General features: G+C 37.9%; 4 protein-coding genes across 4 annotated transcripts in view; 2 read left to right on the top strand and 2 right to left on the bottom strand.

The window, feature by feature from the left end:
- The window catches only part of LOC139137531 (uncharacterized), a 330,561-nt gene that overhangs the window by 73,236 nt on the left and 232,032 nt on the right, over positions 1-25,293 (top strand). The window lies entirely within an intron of this gene.
- On the bottom strand, positions 154-5,590 carry LOC139137521 (sperm-associated antigen 7 homolog). Its single transcript, XM_070705671.1, has 6 exons — positions 5,348-5,590; positions 4,673-4,829; positions 4,286-4,370; positions 4,013-4,102; positions 3,302-3,458; positions 154-1,924 (listed from the first exon to the last, which is right to left on the bottom strand). The coding sequence occupies exons 1-6, from the start codon at positions 5,394-5,396 to the stop codon at positions 1,803-1,805; spliced, it is 660 nt and encodes a 219-aa protein (XP_070561772.1). The 5' UTR covers positions 5,397-5,590; the 3' UTR covers positions 154-1,802.
- LOC139137522 (DNA-directed RNA polymerase II subunit RPB4-like) lies at positions 5,605-11,894 on the top strand. Its single transcript, XM_070705672.1, has 4 exons — positions 5,605-5,753; positions 8,390-8,570; positions 9,201-9,296; positions 9,757-11,894. Exons 1-4 carry the CDS (start codon positions 5,684-5,686, stop codon positions 9,833-9,835), a joined length of 426 nt encoding a protein of 141 aa, XP_070561773.1. The 5' UTR covers positions 5,605-5,683; the 3' UTR covers positions 9,836-11,894.
- LOC139137520 (teneurin-2-like) lies at positions 14,677-22,736 on the bottom strand. Its single transcript, XM_070705670.1, has 11 exons — positions 22,369-22,736; positions 21,710-21,956; positions 21,270-21,354; positions 20,827-20,932; positions 20,224-20,450; positions 19,739-19,991; positions 19,173-19,346; positions 18,578-18,654; positions 17,948-18,098; positions 17,479-17,556; positions 14,677-17,249 (listed from the first exon to the last, which is right to left on the bottom strand). The coding sequence occupies exons 2-11, from the start codon at positions 21,768-21,770 to the stop codon at positions 15,261-15,263; spliced, it is 3,201 nt and encodes a 1,066-aa protein (XP_070561771.1). The 5' UTR covers positions 21,771-21,956; positions 22,369-22,736; the 3' UTR covers positions 14,677-15,260.

Genomic DNA, 25,293 nt, shown 5'->3' with positions numbered 1-25,293 from the left:
CTCACATGCTTTTGTTTATCAATTTTGATATTAGATTTTAAATCATGGAGATCTCCATTCATAAAATACCACTATTTCATGATTACTTACAAAGTAATCGACTGTTTAAGATTGGAAAAACGAGATTCTTGAATAATACAGAGAACTTGACGATTAAATCTTCAAGGCTTCTTTATATTTATCTATTTACATGTGGAAGCAATTGTAACATTTGTCCAGCAAGACTACGAAGAAAAAAAAACCAAAAAATACAGACAACCATACAGTACCGGTATGTCACCATCTTGGAGCCAAGAAAAACAAGATACTGGTAATCTACTTAAAGATGTACAGGTCTTGGTGAGAAAAAAGAACCTTTGTAATGAATATCATTAAAGGGAGAGGTCATCAGAACCACGCCGCACCAGTAAAACTTTCTTGTTTACAAACAATGTATTTCAAGCACAATACTTAAATACATCATGTCAACATATATGTAGCGGCAACATTTAAATTTTACAATGTACATTACAACAAACATGTTTTAATGTCATCAGTTGCAAATATACCTTGGCTGTAGTGTTTACATGGGTCGTATTGGTCCATACGACCTGTGAGCACAGTTCCAATGACATTTCCCTTTAATTAACCCTCCTGTTTTACAAGCAAATTTGACTGACTTGCGTTACCCATAAAATGTGTACTACTTCAAACGACTGTCTGAGATAATGTCAAACAGTCATATGAAAATTTAAATTCATAATTAAAAAGTTTCCTCTTTATTTACAAAATTGGTAAGAACCTAGAATGAACTTTTGGAAAGCTGTCTTTCTTGTGCAATATTGAGATTAACAAGTTACATTCTTACAAATAACGCCAGATATCCTGTAGTTTCATATAAGAGACTGAAAAACCTAACTCTACTCTTCACTTTTGCAGTATAAAACACCACATGCATGTACGATATATGTACATTGCACACACTTTGGGTAAAGCACCTTGGGGCCATGTTCTAGACTCAAATTTGTATAATGCTTTGCTTGCCTTCTGCCTGTGTTCACTCATTTTGAAACTAGGGGAACAAATGAAGTTCATCCAGTTTTACTCAAGGCCATTTTGAATTAACGTTATCAGTAAATTGTATGTGATTATTTTTGGTAGTCCAAAATTGGTATAGTGACCCCTGATTTTTATTTTTGATATGAAAACAATGGTTTCAAGTCTCTTGAGTAAATTAGAAGTAAAATTTTAAACTTTCTGTTTCACCATGAGCATTACCTAAAGGTAGCAATGTGGACGTAATATGAATAACCAGTGAAAAAAATCACATCAGGGAATTGAATATTTTAAATATTATTTTCATGATAGGAAATGCTGAATTTTTTGTTTTAATTTTCATAACATGAAATGCTGAAAGCTTTGTTCACAGTTGAAATGTCTATAATGTATGCGGATCTTGGACCCACTTAGCTTAACAGGCAATAAAATGCAAACTTTACGTAAGTCTGGTGTTGGAGATATCTGGTACAGCATCCTTTTGATCAGTCGAGGTATACAGTCACCGCAGTAAATAATTACGGTGCAGATTTCAGTTATATCAATACCTGTATGTCTATAACCAAGTCATCAGTTTACAATCTCTTTAAAAGCAATGATCACATTATATGGCAGTCATCCCCTCTCAGTTGAACCCAAATAAGAAAGAGTTCACAATCACCTACATTGTACTCGTGTCACCTTTAAAGGTCATAATTTTATACTTGCACCGGGCATTGATGTTGGATGCCTTATTACTGAAACGGTTCTATGTGCATGTTCTGTGATCAGTCAGTAGAAGATGAAGGCTGTTCTGTACTTTCCTCAGCTTGTTTTTGTTTCTTCTTTGCCCTAATGTCGTTCATCATCTCTTCAACTGATCTCTTGTCTCTTTTGTTAGCACTGGGAACTGCATGGAAAGATTTGAGAGAAAAAGGCTCACAATGCAGTCATCTTAACCCTTAAAGTGCCAAAGTCAATTTTTGTCGCCCATAAAAATTACACCCCAGTCAATTTTTTTCAGATTTTTGCCAAAATTTTGATAAAAAACTGTAGCCGATGAAATTTGATGGCTATGTGGTCCAAAATTATCAAAAAATTACAGAAAAATTCATAAAAATTGGTAAAATGTTGCACTAAAATTTTGGTGGGAAAAATTACAGCACTCAAAGGGTTAATCACTACAATGAATGTAGTTTGATAATTCAAACTTGCGACACCATAGTGTTTGTGGTAAACAATATTACATTGTCAAGATACAACATGGATTCAAGAGGCATATTTTATTGAGAAAGTATGTAAGCAAATGACAGCAGTAAAAAGAGTCATAGCTGCACGAAGAAATTCAGGGAGAGCACGCCTTAGGACCTTCGGGGACACTTTTGGGAACATCAAGGTAGAATGAACGTCAGGGACAGATATTTGGACTCAAACTTTTCCAATTCTTTTCAGATCTACCACTTGTTGGGCGTCATTTTGAAGCTCATGGAGAAAGAAGGATTTTTACTGTTTTAGTTTTTTTCAAATTGAATATTATCTTTTTCTCCGTAGAGTTAACACAGCAATGGCAGCCATGTTGAATTTCAAACATTTGCAAATCTTCGGAAATTTGTTTCTCTGGTACAAAATTTGTACTGTGACCCCTGATTTTTATTCTTGATTTGAAAGAGAATGGTTTAAAGATTGATTGAGGAAGGTTTGAGCAAAGTTTAAGTCTTTCACTTTCGAGTTGCATTCTACAAATAAGGTAGTAGAATCATCAATCAGCATGATGGAGTCTTTCTTTTCCTCTATACTAGCATAAAATATTGGTATTATATGGATTAAAGATTTGGCATAAAACAAGCAGTCCTTGTTTTTGGTTATTAACGGGCCAGTAGCTGTAACTTCTGATGAATTTTTTGTTACTTTTGTTTGTTCTTCAATGGCAAGTTATTGTTCTACTCCCCAAAGCATGTTGAAACACCAACTATTTATGCTGTCAACACAGCACCTTACACATGTAAACAATGCGCTGTTACATGTATTGTTTACATTTGAATTGTAGTCTGGATCAAGATTAACCTTTCAACAATAACAATGTGGTTTTCAAGTGTACAGGCTGAATTGACAAGCTGAATACTGTGTACGTCAACATGCTTTGGGGAATAGAACAAGAAACTGTAGTTGACATAACAAACAAAAAAGTGGGGGAAAAATCATCAAAAGTTACAGCTACTAGAACTTTAAATGAAAGGAAATGAATAACTGTTCTCATGGAAACGACAGAATAAATATTGTGACTTACCAAATCCAAATTGTTTATTTGCTTCTAGAGTACGAGCTGCATCTTTGGCTGCATCTTCACCGATTAGTTTCTTGTATTTATCTCGATAATTTGTTGTTGGCACAAAATCCTTTTCATGCGTACTTGAAATTTGACAGTCTTCTTTGGAACTAGCTGCCTGGATTGAATGCAGAGGAGGAAGAAATTTTGCAATGGACAGTGTACAGATATAAGACTTTTGGGGCCTGTACTATTCAGTCATGCACATGTTCTTTTCAGAATCAGAAATCTTCTCTTCTTACTTCCTACTACCAGCGTGAAAGATGCACTTAAAGGGACAAAGTTTGCCATTTTCATGAATTTTGTTTGATACGAGATACTACTGATATGGTTTGACATGTTGAAAGATACTGAATGAATGGGTGACCATGCATATATTCGACCCTGGTTTTAGACAAATTAAATAAAACATTGCGAAAATGATTAATGGCCATGACCATTAATTCATTTTCGCTATGGTTTCATTGATCGTGTCTAAAACCTGGGTCAAATATATTCATGGTCACCAATTCATTCAGTATCTTTCAACAGGTCAAACCATATCAGTAGTATCTCGTATCAAACAAAATTCATGAAAAATGGCCAACTTTGTCCCTGTAAAATATTTAGGAAAATTAGAAATTGCTACATTAACATTAATTAAAAGGAAACAAGTAAACCTTCACAACTTACTTTTGTTTTGTAAATTTCCCTTGCTTCTTCTGGGTCAATTATTTTTCCACTTCGGTAAGCTGCTAACTCTTCATCGGTTGGTGCAAATTCCTAGTACAAACATTTGAATGGAAAATTGTATACTGGTATACTTATCTGAAAATGCTAATACTCAATAATTTTTTATAAAAAGTTATATATCAAGCCTAGTTCATATTCACATCTCTACAGCGGTATACAAAATCAGAGTTTTTGACTTTGTTCTTCAAAAAAGAGTTTCAAATACACTCCTACCTTTTTGAAAACGATCATGTATCTGTTATCATCTCTCTCACCAAATGAAAATGTTGTAAGACCTGCTACTTCAGCAACATCATGTCTGTAAGAGAAAAAACAGCAAATAAAATTCTGACAGTGACCCAAGACAATGGCTTATTTCCCAGCGGAACAGCCATGTTGTCTGTTATCCTTATAGCAGTATAATACCCTGTAAAGAACTTGAACGAATGTTTGTCACACTGACTTAGGTACATGACTTTTTTCATAACCACACACTGATACATCCTCATTGATTTCAATCCTCAAGTGGGACAATGGTATTCAAAGTTCACAAAAGTAAAACACTACGAGATTGGCAAAAAGTATTGCCATTTATGTATATGAAGTATATGTGTAGCTTACACAATGCTCCTATAGACTCTGTCCATTGGTTCATATTTCAGCCTTGTTTTGGCACTGTCATTTATAAAGTCATTGATTTCCTTTTCGATCTTTACTCTGAACTCAGTTTTCCTCTTCTTGTCTTCTGCTTGAAGCTTTTCAAGTTCTTTTTTTCTTTCTGTATAAACACAACAGAAAAGATTTCATAACTATTTTCTGAAATCCGCTGATCATCTGCATGATTCAACACCCCTAGTGCCCCTCTTCTGTATGTCGGACATCAACGGACTTGTCTATATGTGTGCGCCCTCATGCATAGAAAGCATGAAACCTTTCATTTTCCTTTTGTTAGCTTGAAATAGAGCTGCAAGGCGCGACGTACATGATAATTCGCATTTCCTTCTTACCAATAATTCGTGTTGGAACGGAGTGCACTACTCGCGGTCTTGCGCTGTTCGTTAACTATACAAACAAGACTTGCACTTAATAACCCTGACGCTGCTGACCCGCAGCGGCTCCCCGTGACAAATGGACAGTCCACTTCACTCCGAACAAAACACGGACTGATAAAGGTACAGCGTAGTCGGCAAGGCGACAAACATGTAAATGCCACTTTCAATTGCCTTGTTTCACAACTGTCGATCTAAAGAAAGAAAAGTGATAGCAAAGACATTGACAGATGAACTAACAACTTACGTTTTGCCAATTTCTTCTCCTTGTCCCCCACCGAAGGAGGTTTTTCCATTGAGCCCAGGATATTTCCGAGTAGTCCGCCATTTTGATCGACTTGAGGCACTCTAGCTCACTGAACAAAGGAACGTACTGCAAATTCCATTTTTTAAGCAAGTTTAAGCAATGTTACTGGAATTTTATGTGACCTGTATATACTACTAGTTATACTTTAGATCTATTTTGAGTGCTATAGTAAATTTGACGTCTGAAACTGTTGTTTTCTTTGTGGACGAATGAACATTACTGAGATAGGGGACCTTTGTATAGGAGAGAAATTACAAACGAACTAACAGTAGCAAAATGGCAATGAACCTACCTCCAGATCTTCAACACGAAGACGAAGACGCAGCAGAATTGAAATTCCCGAAAGGTATGTTCGAATCTACCCTTATTCCTGAAATTGTGAAATATACTGTACCCCTTTGTCGTTGGTAATGTTTCTACGTGTTCTGTATTCGATGGATTTTGTGGTCGAAAGTCACATGCTCTTACATCGTAGTTTATATCAATCAATCTTTTATTACTCAACACACACTGACAGAGAGTGTGGTATGGTACATTTCAGATGAAAGAACAACATGTCCAAAACTGAACACCATCAAATGGATATTCAAATCCAAGTAAATTGAATTGAAATACTCATATACAATGTAACTCTAACTGTAACCAGCTAACTGTAGGTATATTATATTATATATTATAGCCCAAACATGGGACTATGTGCCCGAGGGTAGGTGACCATTTGCCCGACGTAAGGAGGGCAAATGGTCTCCTGCCCCGAGGGTACATAGTACCTTGTTTGGGCTATAATGTTTTTATTACATGCCTCTCTTACACACATTTTTCTCTCAAAATATTTAGGTTTATTGGTAAATGATAATCAAATGCTTTATTTCCATCTTAGACGAAAATCCATTAAAAATGGAACGATTTTCCTCATCGAATGGCGCATTGATATATTTAAACTACTGTTATGCGGTTTATCAATTTTTTTCTGCAAAATTTTCCAAAAACCGGATTTCCTATGCAAAACATGAAATTTCAACATTTTTACATCAAAAAGTATTCAAGTTGAAAATAGTTCCGGTTCACTTTCAGTCCAGTGATGACTATGCGGCCCGCGACGTCATCAACGAGTTACCATTGAATCCTATGGAGCGCGCGACGTTCGATATACGAGGCATGTAATAAGTACAATGATTGAATGATGGATACCCCTTCACCATGTTGTCTGTACAGTGAGTGGTGCATGTAGCTGCAAACTTGTAGCTCTACGGTGAGGTGGTCGGTGAGTTTTGGTTTTAAGACCTCGCTCACCAGTAGAGGACGCAAAAACCAAACTCACCGACCGCCTCACTGTAGAGCTACAAGTTTGCAGCTATGGTGCATGATGGTGTCAATCTGGTGCACAGTTTGTAACACTTCTCCACTACCGCCAACTGCTTATGTATAAAACTCCTGCCATTTTGGCTAGATATTGAAGTATAAAGGAGACCACAGATATAGTGACATGGAAGTTAACTTATGTGCATACTGTGATTTATTTTATATATTTATTTATGACTTCACAATCAGAATGTCTTTGTGTCTGATAAACCCCATGGACTGGATGTGATCTGTTTCAGATACACAATTTATTGATCTGTTTCTGTTTGTAATCATTTAAACAGGAGCTACCCCTATAAAAGCCGGATTATCGTAAATCTATTATGATGTAAAAAAGCCACACTACTGATCGGACATGCCGATTTAACCCCAGAATCCCCAAATCTTCCATGTTTCAAGCTTTCATTGTTATTGAATCTTGTATATGATATCTGTGGTCTATGATGTCTGTGGACTATAGCAACTAAACTTGAGTAGAAAATAAACTGAAAAAATGGTCCATTTTTGTCGGAGAACGCATATGTTTCAGAATGTGTTCCCTGTACGACATTTGACCCCTCTTTGCATACTGTATGTCACAAAAGTGCCCATCATGATTGTTCAAATTTATCATACGGTCAATGCAATATCATGAGAGTTCAAAACCTCCCGCTCAGTGTATGCAAATGGCTGCGTCATCAGTAATCCCCCTCTTGTGTGCCTATGGTCCTGTAACTTCCCATTTAAACAATATTGCCCACTCAGTAAATAACTATAACAAAGGAACAACTTTGATGTCATGAGTCCTTGAAGGCACGACTCAAGCCACTCCAGTCCTTAGTTGTGTTTAACAAAGCAATGATATTGATTCATTTCGCATACTCACAACTTTAGTTTCAGTTTGCACACTGAGAAGTTGCTGCAGTTCAACCTGTAGCCCATAACTTCGCCCAACTATGTGGTTGATTGAGATAAGGGAGAACAGGAGACTGAATTTGAAAAGTTGCTTTCATAAGGAAGAGGGTCTACAACCCCTCAATTGCATGAATAACAGATCAACTCCACTTCACCTCACAGTGTTGTGGATACTACATGTAGATTGACTGTCACTACAGTACTCCCCCATCGCCGCAAAATTGAGCTTGGAGAAAAAATTACATCGATGGGAGAACAGATCAACTTCCTCTATTCACACTGCAACAGTGCAGATGACAGATTGTCTGCCACTTGCCCCACGGTGGTATGGATAACAGATTGACTTGAACTATTCGCCTTGCAGAATAACCCTTCACTATACCCCTAGCCCTAAAAATAGTGCTTGCAGCATGAGTATTTTTTCCTGAAGTAAACAAATTTTTTATTTAAAAATTGTACCTGACGATATCTCCACAATTGTTCTTGACTTTCATTTGACCAATACGCTGTTTGATGGAAGTCCATGATGATACTGGGAGTTGATCTGTTATTCATCCCATTCCACAGTATGGCAAATAGTCATTTGGTTCTCATAACTATTCAAGGCAACAAAAATGAATTGAAAGTTGAGAAACTGCAACAGCATGTCATGAACTTGGCAGTCAACAACTAAACTCTCATGTATTGGGACACTATAAATGAATATAATTGTTTTTCTACTTTCAGAATTTGAGCAGGCAGAGACTTTACTGAACTCAGAAGTTCACATGTTACTGGAACACAGAAAAACACAGAACGAAAGTGCAGAAGAAGAACAAGAATTAAGTGAAGTTTTCATGAAGACGTTGCACTACACTCAGAGATTTTCAAGATTTACAAACAGAGAAACAATATCAGATGTTAGAGGGTAAGTTCCTTATTTTCATACTTTGCAATCATTTTTTTATCATCATAAGTTTTTTCCAAAACATATACAAACATACTTCTGGGTGACTTTCTATCCGCCATTGAAATGGCTTCAATCTGTGATTTGCTTGAGGAAACTGGCATTGAAGAGTTACAAATACAGGAAGCAGTTGTATTCACACTGACAAATGGAATGCAAAGGAGATTTATTTGAACGCGCTGTCACTATTTCTGTCGAATGTTCATTGTGGAATTATGGGTTTGCTGTGGTGTAATATACTTTGTTGCAGTGAAGTTGGTGTTTTTAGCTATGATCAGGGAACAGAGGTGATAGACTAGGAACAACTGTACACTTCTGCTGTTATTCAAGATTGCTATGTATATAAAGGGGAACATTGAGTAAAATGATTAGGGAACCTTTTATAACATTTGCCAGCTAACCACCTTTCAACAAAAAGATAGATGAAATCAGTTAAATTATAATTAATTTCTTAGATAAAAATATGATAACTGCATCCTATATAGAATTATTTTGAAGAGGCTACATGAATATGAAGAAAAGCTGTAGGCAACCACAAAAATCTTTCAAATTATATAACACATATTCTGATTTCTTATTCTGTTTAATCAGTTTACTTATGCAGAAGAAGCTTCACAAATTTGAGTTGGCATCAGTCGCAAATCTCTGTCCTGAAAGTGCAGAAGAGGCAAAATCTTTGATCCCTAGGTAAGTCAGTGTCAAATGATATGGTTGCATAGGCTAAGTGGAGTACAGCATAATATCATTGCTGACAAAGAATTGTTTTTCCTGTGTCAGGACTTTGGTTGATATGTTGAACATTTGAGATGTTATCCTGAATACTCACATTTTGTGAGTATTAGCAAGAATATGTGGTCCTTTTGTACTGTATTCTTTTCAGAATACTAAAACAAATACATGTAGTTAGTCAAAGAACAATAGAATGCACACAGCTATTAAAGTTAAAATCTTTAGGACTCTGAAGGTTTAAGTATATTTTGTAAAACAAATTTCAATGTAATTAATGAGAATGATTGTTAGTTAATGTCTTTTTCATCTGGAAGTAAGTTACGAGATCGCTAGCATCATTGGTATTCTAGTGGTTTCTGCATGTTTTCTGTTAGCTAGTGTCCCCACTGAATCATATCGTTTATTGCGTTAATTTCAGCCTTGAAGGTCGCTTTGAGGATGAAGAATTACAAGAAATTCTAGACAACATTCAGACAAAGAGAAGTTTCCAATACTGATGATTTTTTTTAAACATTTTTCTACTTATTTAAACTGCCAAAATTGTATATTTTCTGAAGTGTCCAGTGGATTTGTATTTCTTGTAGAGTAGCTGATGATTATACACTCATGGACACATCCAACTTATGATGGGTAGTCTAGGAACTTCTCCAGCATGATGTACTCACTATCATATACTAAATAGTGTGTTACACGATCTGATAGTTAAGTATGTTATTACCTGTTCACCCCTATTCCTTGTAAGCAGGTCCACAATCACCATGGAAAACAATACGTTTGGGCCAAACCATGGTGATACAAGGGTTATACATATGAGCTTTTTCAAGGGTGAGGTGTGATTTTTTATGTTCATTGTTATTGCCAATGATCAGCAAACAGAACATTTCTTTTTGCAATATATCATTAAAGACAGTGTTTTCTTCCTGTGTGGAAGTACTATATAATGCCAGTATCAAGATATTGTTTTGTTGTATGTTGTTTGATACATATGCTTGTAACGTTTAATTCTGTTGCAATGTGTGCTTTATTCCATGAAAGTAAAACGCTGGTATTTTTTGGCAGTATGGTAAATGTACACATTGAACTTGCAAAGATGGGAGCTGCATTGGATACTTTCTGTACTGTATGCTTACTTGGTTTAAGCACCTTTAGTAAACCTGTTCATCCCCAATTCCATGTAAACAGGTCCCCACTTGCCACTGATATCAATGCGTTTGGGCCAAACCATGGTTGGTGAAAAGGATATAAGAGTTATGTACTTGGCCTTACCCATGAAACTTCCTGTTGAAGCTCAGCTGTCTTAATGATTATTTGATGCACCAATCAAATTTCTACAATTCTTTTCTGATCTACCACTTGTGGGGGCTCATTTTAAAGCTCTTGGAGAAAGAAAAACTCACTTTTGTAGTTTTTCGAAAATCCAAAATGTAATTTTCCCCCATAAAGTTAACATAGGGATGGCGGCCATTTTGAATGTCAAATAATGCAAAATGTTGCATTATTTGTTTTGCTAGTTCCAAACTTTGCACAGTGACACCCCCCCCCCCCCCCCCCCAATTTTTATTGCTGATTTCGGTAAGAAAATGGTTGAAAGTTTCATTGAGGAAAGTTTGAGCAAAAGTTTACGTTTTTCACTTTCGAGGTGAATACAACCTGAAAAAAAATTACCTCATAACCTTCTAGGAAATTTTGGTAAGAAATTAAACTAAGCTTCATCAAGTCAACCAAAGTCAATCTATGGTATCTCTCACAAGAAGACAAGTAGAAGACACAATTTGTTTTGAAAGTTTTAATGAACAGCAGATTCATTCAAAGGTTTCATGAGCTGAAAGAAGTACCAAATAACTCTTAGTTCTTTTTACAAACCTTTTTATGTTCACCATTTTCAACATCAAAATCTAATGTTTATACACCATATCCACAAAATGTTGCCTTTCAAGAGACACACCAAGGACATTTTGGCATTGAATTTGACAAAATGGAGAGCTGTTTCATAATCTTTGATGTCTACACCACGCTTCCCCTAAAAATCCAAGAGACTGTGTTTACCAATGTATTGTAACCAATAGGCTATTTGCATGACTGGTAGATGACTTTACATGCTGAAAGTTTTTGTATCATTAAGTATTTGAAATTCCGCATTTTGTTGCAAGAGGAATGCAAAGTCTACCTCAAAATTACTGACAGTGAATATTCAGTAAGGAAATCAGTAAACATGATAAGCCTTTACAGAGTGTCCAACAAAAACGTTTAGATTCATGTTAATTGAAACACCAGCATGTAAGGTCATATACCATGTAGCCATGGTGATAACAGTGACCAGTGCAGTCAATGAACATAAATACTTTACATTTTAACAGAACCTAAATTCTTAATTGTCAGTGACATTTCTAGCAGAGTATAGGAAATCTTATTTGAAGACCCAATTGTTCTGTGTAAATATACCGGTACTTTGTATTCCTTTCCTACTTATTCATTTCCAATATGTTCATTCCATGATCATACATGTATTTTACTGTATCGCAGGTATTACCAAATGAAACACACTGTAATTATTTGTTTTGATAAATCTTTTGTAAATTTCAGTCAGACTATGCTTTGACATGGATATAGCACAAATACAGTCTGGAATTACTCTCTGTGTATGTGAGTATCTTTCTGGTATTGTGTGCAGTATCTATAGCCGCAACAAACTTTTAAATTTTGATACCTAGCCAACTATCAGGCAATTTTGCTAACAGTACAGTACAGGCAGAATTACTCCAAACTCGCCATGGCCTGTGCCCAATTTATGTACCATGAAAAGTTTAGATGGATCCCGGGAATGCATGGCATATTGATTGATTGATTGATTGATTGATTGATCATCTCAATGTTAAATTTACTGCATCCCAGCACCCTGAGAGGGTAATCTCATTGCTCTGTGCAAGACACGGAAATGGCTGTAACTATATATTTGGAAATATCTGCCTCTCCTAGATTTTGTAAATCAGGGCTGTTTTTTTGTCTTAATATCTTCCATATTTCTCAAAAAGGGTGTCCAATTACTGTTGAAAAATCACAGACAAGGGTGTTGTAAAATTCTGCGGAACACTCATTTGTACAAAGCTGCACTGTGAGTGCTAATGCCGTAGTTCACTTTGCTTCAGAACTGCAGGAAAAGTAGTGTTTCCTAGAACACAATGATGAAGTCCCAATATACATGTATTTGTTACTTCTGCAGATTGTGAGTCACGACATAGCTAGTAAGTAACGGAGTTTTTAAATTTTCTTCAAAATGTTTCGCCAGAATGAGTACACTAAGTAGAGTACCATCAATTTGATTACGATCCGAAGTAGAGATTGGTCGGTCTGTCATCGTGTTATGGACTTTATTTCCGCGTTCCTCCCCTCTCTATATAGCAAAAGGGGAGGATCGTTGAAATTATAGTTTAATATCTAACATATTGTGCCTCCATTCTTGACTATTATTGACTATGATAAAGCTAGTTCAGACTGTCCTTGACATAATTTTAACTATGGTCACATGTTGAGATTCATCAATTCATCATAATTTTCGAATGTTCATAAGCGGGCAAAAACAATCTCATGGAATTTTGTCCATGAATACAAGCAATCTATTATAAGTGCAATGGATCTCGATTACATAGCAACATCTATGGCCCAGTGCAAGAGGGGCGTAACTCACTTTCTGCAACAAACTGAGTTGGAGGAGAATAAAGGGTTTAAAAGCCTCTAACTCTAAAATTCAATTTGTTTGTAGTTAATGGTTTTATTGGTAACGGGTAATGTCATGGATATATAAAATGCCATAAAAGATTGTTATAATTATGAAATCAATTTTATGTTAATTGAAATAATGTTGAGTTACGCCTGTCTTGTAGTAGCATTTAAAGCAAAAAGGGAGTCTCTCATCATGAGTTAAGCCCTTTATAGGGCGTAACTCATCATATGTTACTTCCTTTATGCACAGGTCATTTTTCTGTTTTGATGAATAGCATCCTCATTATAGGATTTGTTTGATGTTTTTATATTTTGCCCGAGCAAAACAGGCGTAAGTACGGAGTTACGGGCCGCCCTTAGTGCACCGACTCTCCTCATGCAAAAGAGGCGTCATCGGCGTCATTAAGTTACGTCCCTATGGCAACACGAGTTTTATAGACTTTTTTACTCAAAATTTTCACAACAGATGCATTTCACATTCCTGAACAAAAAATATATCAAAAACTCAATTTTGAACAAAACATGAGTTACGCCCATCTTGCTATGGACCATCAATATGGCAACAATAACATACTGCTCACCCCGACATGTAGAAAGAAAGTCCGTATCCTTCTTCCGTCTAGCACAATCGCTGAACTAACGGCGCTGCCACTGAATCAGGGGGTGCAGGTGCCGCCAACTGGTAGATTTCATTAGTTTCGCAAAATCATCACAAAACATGTTTTGAAGGCTGATATACCGAGCTGTTCGTAACTGCCCTCCCACTAGCATACACGGGAAAAATGCCCTCCCACTGAATTTTGACGCCTACTGCCCACTCCCCCAACAATTCAAGCTCCCCACTGCCCTCTCCCCACTACTGACATTCCCCATTGCCCACTTAATGTCCTGTAGGCAATCAAAGACAGCGCAAAACCTTGAAAGCAGCTAGTACTATACCTTAGAACATTGCGCCCCTCTAAGTTAGGCGCTTATATCTCCCCACAAGTTCTATCAAGCACGACTTTCCCCTCCCTCTCCGTATTTTCCGTTACCCACTGTCAAAAATTTCTCCCCGCCCACTGAAAAAATGAAATTTCTTCCCCGCCCACACTAAATACTGACTTTTTCTCCCCGCCCGCTGATTAGTTTTGAAATTTGCCCGCCCGCTGAAAAATTGCGCACGAACACCTTTTTGCACGAACAGCTTAGTTGGCGGCACCTGGGGGTGTTAAATTTGCTTGGTGTTGCACCCAATCGTTCCGTACGTATTCCCTTATTACCTCATTTCCTTCCTCGGTGAGTTACAGTTCTGTGAGCCAAATCATAACTCTATCAATTTTAAATGAAGTATTAGTCTCGCTCTCCAGACCTCCGCTTCGCTTCGCTGACGCAATTTGAATCATCAAAATAAAGTGCGTTCCTGGCGGTAGGGACAGACATGTCGTGGATCGACCGAAGCGATGCTAAGTCACACTCCCCAACGTCTGAGGCGCACTATTCTATGCAAGAGCGAAGCGACCGATGTCTAGAAGATGAGACTAGTGGAGTATAAGATTTCATTGAATCTATAGGACTGTTTGAAATAATTACAATGCGAATATGGTTTGAATACAAAAGAGAAAGTTGAATTCAAGTATAATATACTAGTCTACTGACATACCTTTATTGATTTCCATCTCGTGTAAATAGGCAACAATGTAAAAAGTCGTGAACATTTCTAAATATTGGGAATTTAATACTTCATACGTACCACCTACAGATTAACACTTTTCACGGTGTATCATGTTTAAAGAGACACCTACTTGAACGATGCATTCAAAACTATGGTTACTACTACATTGATCGCGCTATCACTTGCACGACATGTACAGTTTGGAGTACCCCATCACTTTGAATACTATTCAATGCAGCGATGAGCCAGTCTGTCATCGTGTTATGGTCTTTATTTCCGCGGTCCTCTCCCGTCTACATAGCAAGCTATTGTGGGGAGGATCGTTAAAATGAACACACACGACAGCGTAACAGACCGACCTAGATGTACATCGGATATTAATCAGACTGGACTCATGTAGCAAATCCTGTGTTACTAGCGGAGCAGAAAATATAAAAATACCTAGGAGAAAAAATAGATTCAGGGCGAGAAAGCTCAAAACAGATATATTTGTGCAAACAAAATTATTTCAAAAACAGCCGATTACAATCACTTCTGCTGCTCCAATTTTAGCGGCCATAGCATGCTTTCACTCCTGCTTTTGCTCCGACACCGAATTTTTTCTTTTTTCTTTGTTTTCTCGAAGAAGTTAGGTCCATTTGTGCTTGATATGTTCCTTCACTGCCTTGCTTAAGTTTTCCCCTTCCAAACTGTACCTCTTGGAATGTTGTGGTTTCCACGCATGGTCTCTTGTCCGGCTGAAATTTCAGCGCGGTCCTGCCTCCGATGGAATATCCGGGAACAGAGACAGAAACGTCGGCGAAAATTTCTGATGTGAACCCTTTCTTTGGTGCGCCTGAGTCTATTCCAAATGATGGTCCACCGACACCGAGACCTGCTTCAACACATGCAGACCAACCATTTCGATCAAAACACAGCTCTGCCCCTCCTCCAATGATATTGTAAGATGTACCGCCGATACAGAACAGCCCCAAGGGATCACGGAGATTAATCGGGTCATTAAAGACATACTGATACAGGTTCGGCTGCTGGCTACTGTACAGACTCGGGTCACGTGACGTCCAGCGGCCAATGCTAGCATCGTAGTCACGGTAATGGAATCTGGTCAGGGTCGTTTTAGCGTCAAAAATGCCTCCCACATAACCAATAGGTACAAATACACCAGGAGCCGAGTCGGACAATAACACACCGTACGAATCTCGAATAATCATCTTGATTAGACGGCCTTGTTCGTCAAACACCGCCATTGGAGTACCAAGATGATCACACATTACGTAACTGATGACGTCTTCTGTTACCATGGCGAAAAGATGTCCAAGCTGGTTGTAATAGAGAGCTGTCACAAGTTCTTCCTCACCATAGACGACATGCGTGACCCTAATTACATTCCCTGGATCACCATAGAAATACCGGATCCGATCATCATTTGAAGAGTCAGAGCTTTCAATCAGCCTGCCTAAAGCATCATATCTGTATTCTTTAACGTAGAAACCATTGTCACTAGCTTTTTCTAATTCACCCTTTGCATTGTAAGCGAATATAGCAGATCCTTTTCTGAGCAGGAATCCATCATCCGTGAACTTACACAGCAATGAGTCAAACTGTTGTATTCTATCGTTGTCATCGTAGAGGGCGCTGTGCTGCTCTCTCCCTCCAACACCGCCCCAGGAAACCCGATTGCCGTTGATATCATATTCATAATGCTCAGATGCTTGGCCGTCTGTCGAGACATCAACGAGCTGCCCATCATCATCATACAAGTATTGATTTGTATAGTCATCCTGTGCGATCTTCACTGCCCTTCCAGAAACTAGCGACTCCCCATTATAAGAAAGTCGGTAGGAAAATACCTCGTTTGAGTTAATCATGCATATAATGTCTGTAATCCTTCCATTTTGGTCATGTGTGTAGGTGCATTCTACATTCGAATCAGAAATACGGCGAGTATTCGGGGAAATGTAGGACAAGTCAAACTGTCCATATTTGGTCATAACGCCAAAGTCATCGTATTCCATTGCCGTTTCATACCTCCGCCCATAAACGGTGGCTCTGATTTGATTAATTAAGAACACGTTGTTGTATTCGTACACATAAGTGGCAGAAACTTCACTGCCATCGGATACGATCTGTTGAGTTGGCAAGAAACCGTCATAAGAATATTCGATTATTGAATGTTTGTTTTTTTCGTAGTATCTGTTAACATTGACAACATTGTTGCTGTTGTCTATATAAGCGAATCGGATGAAATGCTTGTCAAAGGCAGCTGCCGTTAATCTATCAAAGTCATCATACCAGTGAAATACACAACCTAGCACAAAATGATATGTGCGGATCAAATCAGAATCTAAGTTATAAGTTGACAGGTAGATAGTTTGTTGCGACACTGGAGCCTTGTAGAGCTCGTCTCGAGTTTCAGTCCTGATCCGTGTCTGCATACGGTGCTCTGCACCACTTGGCATTATAATTTTGAAAAAGTTGCTAGCACCGTCATAGAGGAACTGGTATGTTCGCCCGCTGGGTAAGATTAACTTTGAAAGCTGTGGAAAGACAATACAGATGACATGGAGATAGGAATGAACAAAATTACAATCGACTTTTAAACTTTAGTACTGTCTGGGTCTTTTACAACAACCTAATGGATGTGGATTTGTGGATGTCATGATATGAACAATGCAATCACTTAAAACTTCTTTCTGTACTATTTGCGACCTATAAGAATAACTTACTAGCCAGTACTGCACATAACATTATAATTTTATTATTCACCTTTCCATTTTGAAAATATTCAAAGCGGGTTTCCAATCCAGACTTTGTTCGTTCACTGATAATGTTGCCATGGTTATCCTGAAGGAGCAAGTTAAGTAGTCATAGAACTGCATCTTTATCTTGAACACATAAGCACGTACAGGATGCTGTGCTCAAATAATGCCAATTATCTCCCAACAATTCTTTTCGACACGAAATGATACCATGGCGGTCAATATATCTCAAGTGGACGATAAATGTCAAAATACTCCCATGTAAGATTTGAGATTTATGTCTGAGCGATGGATACATTGCAGTGTCGCACCTTGTGATGTATAGCATTTTCCAGGTGGCTACAAATAGCAATATTGTTGTTTGAAATATAAGCAGTGGGTATTTCGATGTATTGTCCATATCATAAAGAACTAATAGTATTCAGCCTCAAACTGTATGCGTGAATTTGTGTGTTTTTTATATGGCGAAAGGATACATATGTGTAGTCGAGCCACATCTCCCCTTGTTTCATACGCTTTACTTCCTCCGATGAATCTACATACTCCAATGTGGTATCTACAAACCCGGTGGAAGGTCTTTGGATTCTAACTGGCCTGTCCATATCATCATAAATAATTCTCTCTCGTCTACAATAAAACATTTCTCGGAATCATTTCTTGTCAAACCTTTGGAACCGGAAATGGTTGATTCTATGACACGACCACCGTAAACGACGGGTGTGATTTGTTCCGATATCAATATTAAAGATCCGTTAATCGTATGGTTTCGTTAATTTTACGCAAAATGTATATTCGATACCTCCATTGCATTTATGTAATCATTTTCACAATTTTATGACATAAACAGTCTTATCTGCTATCAGTCAGCCATTGCCTGACAAACGTAACTAATGGTTAGGGAATCCCATAAAATGACAGATGCCTCAAATGATTGCATATTACTACACTTAGACAAATACCAATCTAGAAATTTCACTTTTCAAAATACTCATCTATAAATTCAATTTTGATAACACGACTTTGAAAATAGCTCAGATATGGCCCACTATTTTTGTATGAGCAACATATGCGTGTTACAACCATGAACCAATACATAATATACTTACATGTTTCCGTCAACTGTCAAAGTGCTTGCTCTATCAGAATAGCTGTACTCGGTGGTCGATATTGTCTGGTCATTTACCTTGTACACAAGAAGAAGTGAAATTTAAACGCTTTAACATAAAAAACATTATTTCATTATAACAAAATTAATAATACCTATGACCTTTTTCGTCCAATAGAAGCTCACTGTAGCCCTTTCTTGCTATGGCATTTTAATTATAACCCTATATAAAGTAAGTGAAAATAAGATAACTTGTCACATTGCACACATCTATATATATTCTTGGAATTAAATCAAATGCGTGCGGGTTGCGACATTTTTTTTACATTCCAGTTAACTTGTTGAAAAAACAAATTTTTTCTTCAATATTTATCACTTGTTGTAGGCTAATTGCTTTTTTTTCAGAAAACTTTCGCAGTATGATTAAGGCAACGGCGAAGACTAGTGAAAACAAATAGCGTTTCGCAAGCAGTAGCAAGCTAAGAGGTTGCTTGGGTCTAAGGATAATGCACATAGCTAGGCGACCTAGAAAACCGATTTCGCTAGCGTCAAAAGACTGCATCAATTTGATAGATGTTAGGGTTTTCAATAGTTACCTTTACGTGTTGGCCAATAGTCTGCAACGTAAGAGGGTCATCCGGGACATCCAGTGTTGCAAAGTGGTCATTATCTATTCGTTTCTGCAGTCCAGAAGGTAACACCGTTATTGAAGTACCCGGCAGTGAAACTTGTGACCCCCAAACTGGATGGGGAGCTCCGGATTCTATTGTCTATTTCAAAGGAAAGGAAACGTATCACTCGTATATTTTGTCCATTGGGTAATGCACAGTTTCTTTAGGTTATTTGATTTAATAGGATCTTTCATAGCATTGTTAGCATTGTTCAGGATGTAATGTCTGTTGAAAGAGCATACTTTTAAATGTTGAAGCATTTACAGTGATTATATACTTGTTAGTTCCATAGGCTCAGATTGATAAAGTGATCTTTCTGATCTGTCTTGGTTGACAATTTGGTATATTATTTTTGTGCAATCAGTTGCCATACTGAAGAGTGTAGCATTCAAATGCTCTGTAAACTATTCTTGAATAACATCATATAAGATGGAAGTTTTTCAGTAAGATATCAATTATAGCACAAAGTATTAAAGGTAACGATGACGTACCATGGTGCCATCGGGAAATGTTGTCTCTGTTATCCCTTCCTGTACTTTGCTGATCACCTCATGTGTTTTCCCTGCCTTTGTTTTATAGATCTTCTTTATTTGACTTGATGAGGACTGTGTTTCCACACTCTGCTCTCTGTTCAGTGACGTATATGTGGTGACGGTACTTGAAGTGCTGCCTTGGAAGTTACCGTAAAGCTCACGCCGACCTAAGTTGTCGTATTGGGCAAATACACGCCCGTTCTCGTCGTACCTTCAAAAGGTGATATTCCATGAGAAAAGTGAAATTTTAAGGGCCTGCTCTCGTGGAAGGTAAAGCGGAGACTGATACAAATAGTTAAATATACAAACTGACTCATATGCTGATCAATATGTGCATATGAACCACAGTAAACAAGTGCATTAAGATGTAACTGGCTTTTACGTATAAACAAGGTTAAAGCGATAATCGGCCTCTAAAAGGACATTTAAAGCATTAGTCTTACGCTAAGTAGTGACTGAAGCCATCCGGATAATTCACTCCCCGAATCAGTCCACCGTCTTGGTAGGAGACTCGTGTGATTCCGTCACTTGGATCCGAAAAGAAATCCATAAGGCCTTCAGCATTCACTCCCAATACAGTTCTGACGCCTTTTGGGGACACTATTGCATGGGGAATACCATCTGATAACCGCTCCACCTGGACGGAATTATTTTTCCAGTCTGTCACTTTCTGATGTCACAAAAGGAAAGTTATTTGTCATGGGATATTCATCGATAACGATGTCATCAGAAATGATATCCTATGGCGACTGATTTGTGGTGGTTCATTTATTACTATTATATTGTCACTGAACCAATTGATTTATCGATGTTCAGTCAACTTTCTTATCGCCCTTGCACACAGTGTGCCATCAATAGCAACGTACACGACGGTCAAGATTGATGCAAAGTATTACCTAACAACAAAGAGAAGATAAAAAAACCCAAAAACAAAACAGATCAAGACGGAGAGAAACATAATAGTCTTTGGTGTAAGAACATTTCTTCTGAGGGTTTCATACATTATGAAGTTTTTGGAATGTAATGTCATACGTAGCGTAACTAACCTGTAGTAGGCCATCTTCGTTGTATTCGAACTTATGGACATCTCGTCTTGTTTTCATGTTAAACGTTCGTAAATGCTGTCCTTGTCCGTTGAAAATGAAGATGTCACTGTGTAAATTGGAGGAAAATAGAACAAATTGCTTTGACATATCAACAGCCATTGAGATGAGATCTTAAAAATCCATTCCACGCACGTCCAAGACAAACTTTACTGATGCTTTGTAAGTAAACAAATTTATGCCAGTAAATATTTTTGTGGCGAAGAAGCACAACAGGGGCACGTCCGCATTGTTTTAGACTTGAAAACATGTTATATTGAATCCAATTCTTTGAATGCGGCATTTACATGTATAGTAAAGAACGCTACACATTCAAACTTGAACGCTGTTTTATCATACGCTTTTTGATAGGCATGCATAACAGGTTTAGAATTTTCAGACATTACTTTGGATCTGGTCCAGGAATGAGGTAGTTGTCCACTTCACCGACCTTTGGGTGACCAGCTCCCATAGAACGAACCCTGAAGTTTCCTGTAATGAAAAAAAAATATTTGGCTCTCACGATGTCATTCTGTGAGCATCCTAAAAAGAATCATCATAGAGAGTGTGTTTATTTGCTATTTGAAAAGTAACAACGCTAAGAAACAGAACCCTTCAAAGTTCTTTTCTTTCTATGAGAATTAGAGTAGAAAGACACTGTTACTGTAAAAGCCACGGTTATAACAAGCAGTTTTAAGCCAGCATTACAGGTGTTTTGTCTGGCAACTTTTGCAGGCAATACCAGTTCCGATAAGTCATAATTCTATGTTCAGATTAAATCTTTGATGTGAGAAATGACAACGATTTGTGAACGGATGAAATTACGTCAGTAAACACTGCGAGTTACCTTGTTCAGCGATGTACAATTCATTGCTCGGCGTTAATGTCACCATGGCCGGTGCATACATCTGACTTTTCACCGCCGATGCACCTTCACTGAAACAATTACAGCCCCTGTCATCGCATGCACAGGAGGACGCCTGCCCAGCTACAGGGTAGACCCCACTACCGCGTCCATGTGCTCGTACTCGGTGGATATACTTGAAATCCGTTTCGCTGATATACACGGTACCATATGGTGATACTGTGATACCCTGCAAAGAAGACACGTTGATGAAAAACGAATGATTAATTCCGTATGAAAATGACAAATGACTGTCTACAACCACAATTGATTCAACAGACTTGGCGTTCACGAGAAAATGAATCACTTGTCGTGTGTCTGCTTTTTATCAAATACAAATCATGAATACATGCAATTTTATCATTTAACTGACTCTACAAATACCTGCAATTCTTGTATTTATTTCATTTTCTGAACTTCGGTATGAATGGTACTTCTATTAACATATTGTTATCATCACAGGATCACAAGGTAACATGTAGAGCTAAGATAATGAACTTTCAATTTGATTATTTAATTAAATATTTCATTTTCTGGGTCGGATTAATACAAGTAATGCTGAAATGCATCGCTCATTGCGCTATCGAGTGTAGTTTACGTACCTGCGGGGACACAAGTCTTGCATCTAACGCCTTCTCCCTGTCTGGATGACCAGTTGGTGGATAAACTGGGGGTCGTACAGGAGTGCGTCCTATGATTGGTCGAACATTGCCTTGTTTATTCAAGGTAAATACGACATTGCCATCTACGATGTACAAAGTATCGTCTTCTGGGTGGACACGCGATGTCGGTAGGCCAGGTCAAGGTAATGTCATTCATCGGAGCAGTATAATAGTCACTTGATTTCTCAGCTTCATGTTGGTCGATAAGGTTTGTGCCGATATAGGCTTCGATGATGCCATCACTTCCTATTTGGCGAACTCTCCGATTGTCCACTATGAAGACATCTCCATCTTTGCCAAATGCTATCCTACAGTGTACAAATAGTTGACCGAGACAGGGGCATGGAAACTAAGCCTTTTGTTAAACTCATTACACAGCATTATAATGAAAACCATTGTATTTGGACGTGCAGTTGCGTGTACTTTCTGTTCAATGACATTTTTAAGTTAAAGGTAGAATGCGACTCCAGAACAGATATTCTGACACTCAGACTTTTACATTTACAACATTCTTTTGGCTCCGTTTGAAACTTATTTAGTAAATAAAGGTTCACCGGCTTAGTTTTGTGAAAATTGGAACTACATTCCTTCATAGAGAAAAAGCATGGATGCGGCCATTTTGAATTTCAAATATCGGTCAATATTGGATAGTTTTTCTACTACCGAAATTCGCAGGTGACCCCCGATTTTCATGAATTTTTAATTTTATAAGAGAGTGGTTGAAAGTTTGCTGAGGAAAATTTGAGCAAAAAGTGTTTTACTGTAAGTCTTTCAATTTTTGAGGTTCGACCTGCCTTAATTAAGCAATAATGCACCCCCTCCCGGCTCATAATGGACGAAAGCAAACTTTGCACGACATAATGTACGAGGCGAAGCCGAGTACATTATGGAGTGCAAAGTTTGCTTGAGTCCATTATGGGCCGGGAGGGGGTGCATTATTGCTATTATTTTATAGTTTTGGCAATGCCAGTGAATTTGTAGTTGTAGAAAACGAATAAAAAAGGAAATTATAACTGAGTTTGAAGCCAGTGAGCGTCGTCCAGCATGATCGGCCCTGACTCTGTACATATTACATGCACTCCACACTGCACAGTGCACTGCACTGAACACGCACGTTCAGCACAAAAAATGACCAGCACTTTCACGGTTCATTTTGAATTGAAAAACGATGTATTTTCGAAGGAAATGAAAAGTAACTGCATCCCTACCGTCTATATCAAACTTGAAACATCACCTTTAAATATCATGCCATTCAAACATCGACACGGTGAAATGCCAGAGATGAAAAAAACGGAATGTTCATGCATCGACATCAGTATGATCAGCGAGCTGCATGCCATGGTATCAGCTGATCAATACGATCATTATTATGTCGCTAGTAGTACAGCATTCATTGCAAACGATATCAACAGAGTTCAACATTGTTATTCAAATGTTTATATTTCAATAATAATTGTGTCTATAAATTTAATTTTCGATGGCTCCTTGAGAAGAGCTATTTTATTTCGGCGAACGACAGAACTTGACGTAAACGGGTGCTTGAAAGGTACAGTTGACAAACATACTAGAGGGTTTCGGTACCGTCGCGATATCGAGAACAAGGCAAGGTAAAATCACAGAGATGGAGAAAAAAACGATGAATGAAAGTTGTCTCCGATTACAGTCAGTGCATCAGAATTAGGTGGCCGAGATGTTAGATCAACGGAGAGTCCACGGTCGTCATGATTGTTGGTAGTAGCTGACCTTGGACCGAGACTTTGAATGGCTCCGTAGTAATTTCCGTAAACACTTCCGATCAAGGTTGATGACCGCAAGCTGTCGTTGTTGGCCCGTTTACGGCTGGTTCGAGTAGCCTTTCACGCTTGCATCGTTTACATGGCCACTGACATACATAATATGCCATGTGTCAAACCCAGTATCGTCTAGGAGTTTGCAAACGTACTGAGTTCTGTTTCACCTATACGGCAACGAAGCGAACCATGTTGTAAACAAACGTAGTAGTACAACCAGCGTATCGGACGGGACTGCATGCTGAGCGCCAGCCAGACAGACGGCAAGTGCGTGCGTGAGGACTCAAAAAATGTAATAAATCGTACAGTAAGACATTATTATCAATATTGTGAACTATTGTCAAGATTTATAGTTTTGTGTATTACTTAGTTTATCCGATATTTCCCCTCTTTTTAAATGCGCAGTCCTTTTTTCGTTTTCCAAAAAAAATCTTGCTCGCTGTGTGGCCGCAATGCTGAATAATGGAATACATTATCAGTAATAATGTATGGATATGACGTCACAAAATTCACTGGTATTGACAAAGCTATAATATAATATTCGATATACCGGTACATATATTATGTAGACATGCGCATAAGTTTTGAAGAGAAGACGTTTAAGTTATGTAGTTACAATGGCTAATGAAAGGGCAAAATTCTGTATTTGAAAAACAAATTAATGAAACACAACTCCGTACTATCTCGACAGTGAATTTCGTCATCTTGTGAATTCTTCAGATTGCAAATGATGTATGTATCGTGACAAAACTAAAAAAATCCTGGACTTCAATGAAAACATGCTTCACTATTTAAAACATCAGTCAAAAATGTTAAACCCATGTAACCATGTGATGCAACTGCAAGCTGTTGTTTGGCAGGATTGAGAATGCTGTCAAGCATAGATTTATCATCGTACGTGATTCATAAATATGTGCAAACTTTTTAAATCTGCTTCCCAGGAATAATATAGCCCCATGTGACATAGGGCACAGCCCCTCTACCCGTTATGGCTAAAGCAGCCAAAGAAGCCTTGACATGACCCGCTGAACCTCTGATATATGTTGTAAAGGGAGGTTTGTAGCAAGAGCTCCAT

Source organism: Ptychodera flava, chromosome 7 (assembly GCF_041260155.1).
Source record: "Ptychodera flava strain L36383 chromosome 7, AS_Pfla_20210202, whole genome shotgun sequence".
Lineage (NCBI taxonomy): Eukaryota > Metazoa > Hemichordata > Enteropneusta > Ptychoderidae > Ptychodera > Ptychodera flava.
Note: the sequence above shows the minus strand (reverse complement) of the source record. Positions and strands in the feature narration are given on the sequence as shown.

Excerpts from the sequence above, each read along its gene's own strand:
- LOC139137522 (XM_070705672.1), top strand. The coding sequence starts at position 5,684 with ATGGCAATGAACCTACCTCCAGATCTTCAACACGAAGACGAAGACGCA. Across the intron at positions 5,754-8,389 it reads AGAATTGAAATTCCCGAAAG|AATTTGAGCAGGCAGAGACT; the intron begins GTATGTTCGAAT and ends TTCTACTTTCAG. Across the intron at positions 8,571-9,200 it reads ACAATATCAGATGTTAGAGG|TTTACTTATGCAGAAGAAGC; the intron begins GTAAGTTCCTTA and ends CTGTTTAATCAG.
- LOC139137520 (XM_070705670.1), bottom strand. The coding sequence starts at position 21,770 with ATGTATGCACCGGCCATGGTGACATTAACGCCGAGCAATGAATTGTAC. Across the intron at positions 20,933-21,269 it reads ATTCCTGGACCAGATCCAAA|TGACATCTTCATTTTCAACG; the intron begins GTAATGTCTGAA and ends CAATTTACACAG. Across the intron at positions 17,250-17,478 it reads AATATTTTCAAAATGGAAAG|CTTTCAAAGTTAATCTTACC; the intron begins GTGAATAATAAA and ends GTCTTTCCACAG.
- LOC139137521 (XM_070705671.1), bottom strand. The coding sequence starts at position 5,396 with ATGGAAAAACCTCCTTCGGTGGGGGACAAGGAGAAGAAATTGGCAAAA. Across the intron at positions 4,830-5,347 it reads GGAGAAGAAATTGGCAAAAC|AAAGAAAAAAAGAACTTGAA; the intron begins GTAAGTTGTTAG and ends GTGTTTATACAG. Across the intron at positions 1,925-3,301 it reads AAATAAACAATTTGGATTTG|TTCCCAGTGCTAACAAAAGA; the intron begins GTAAGTCACAAT and ends CTTTCCATGCAG.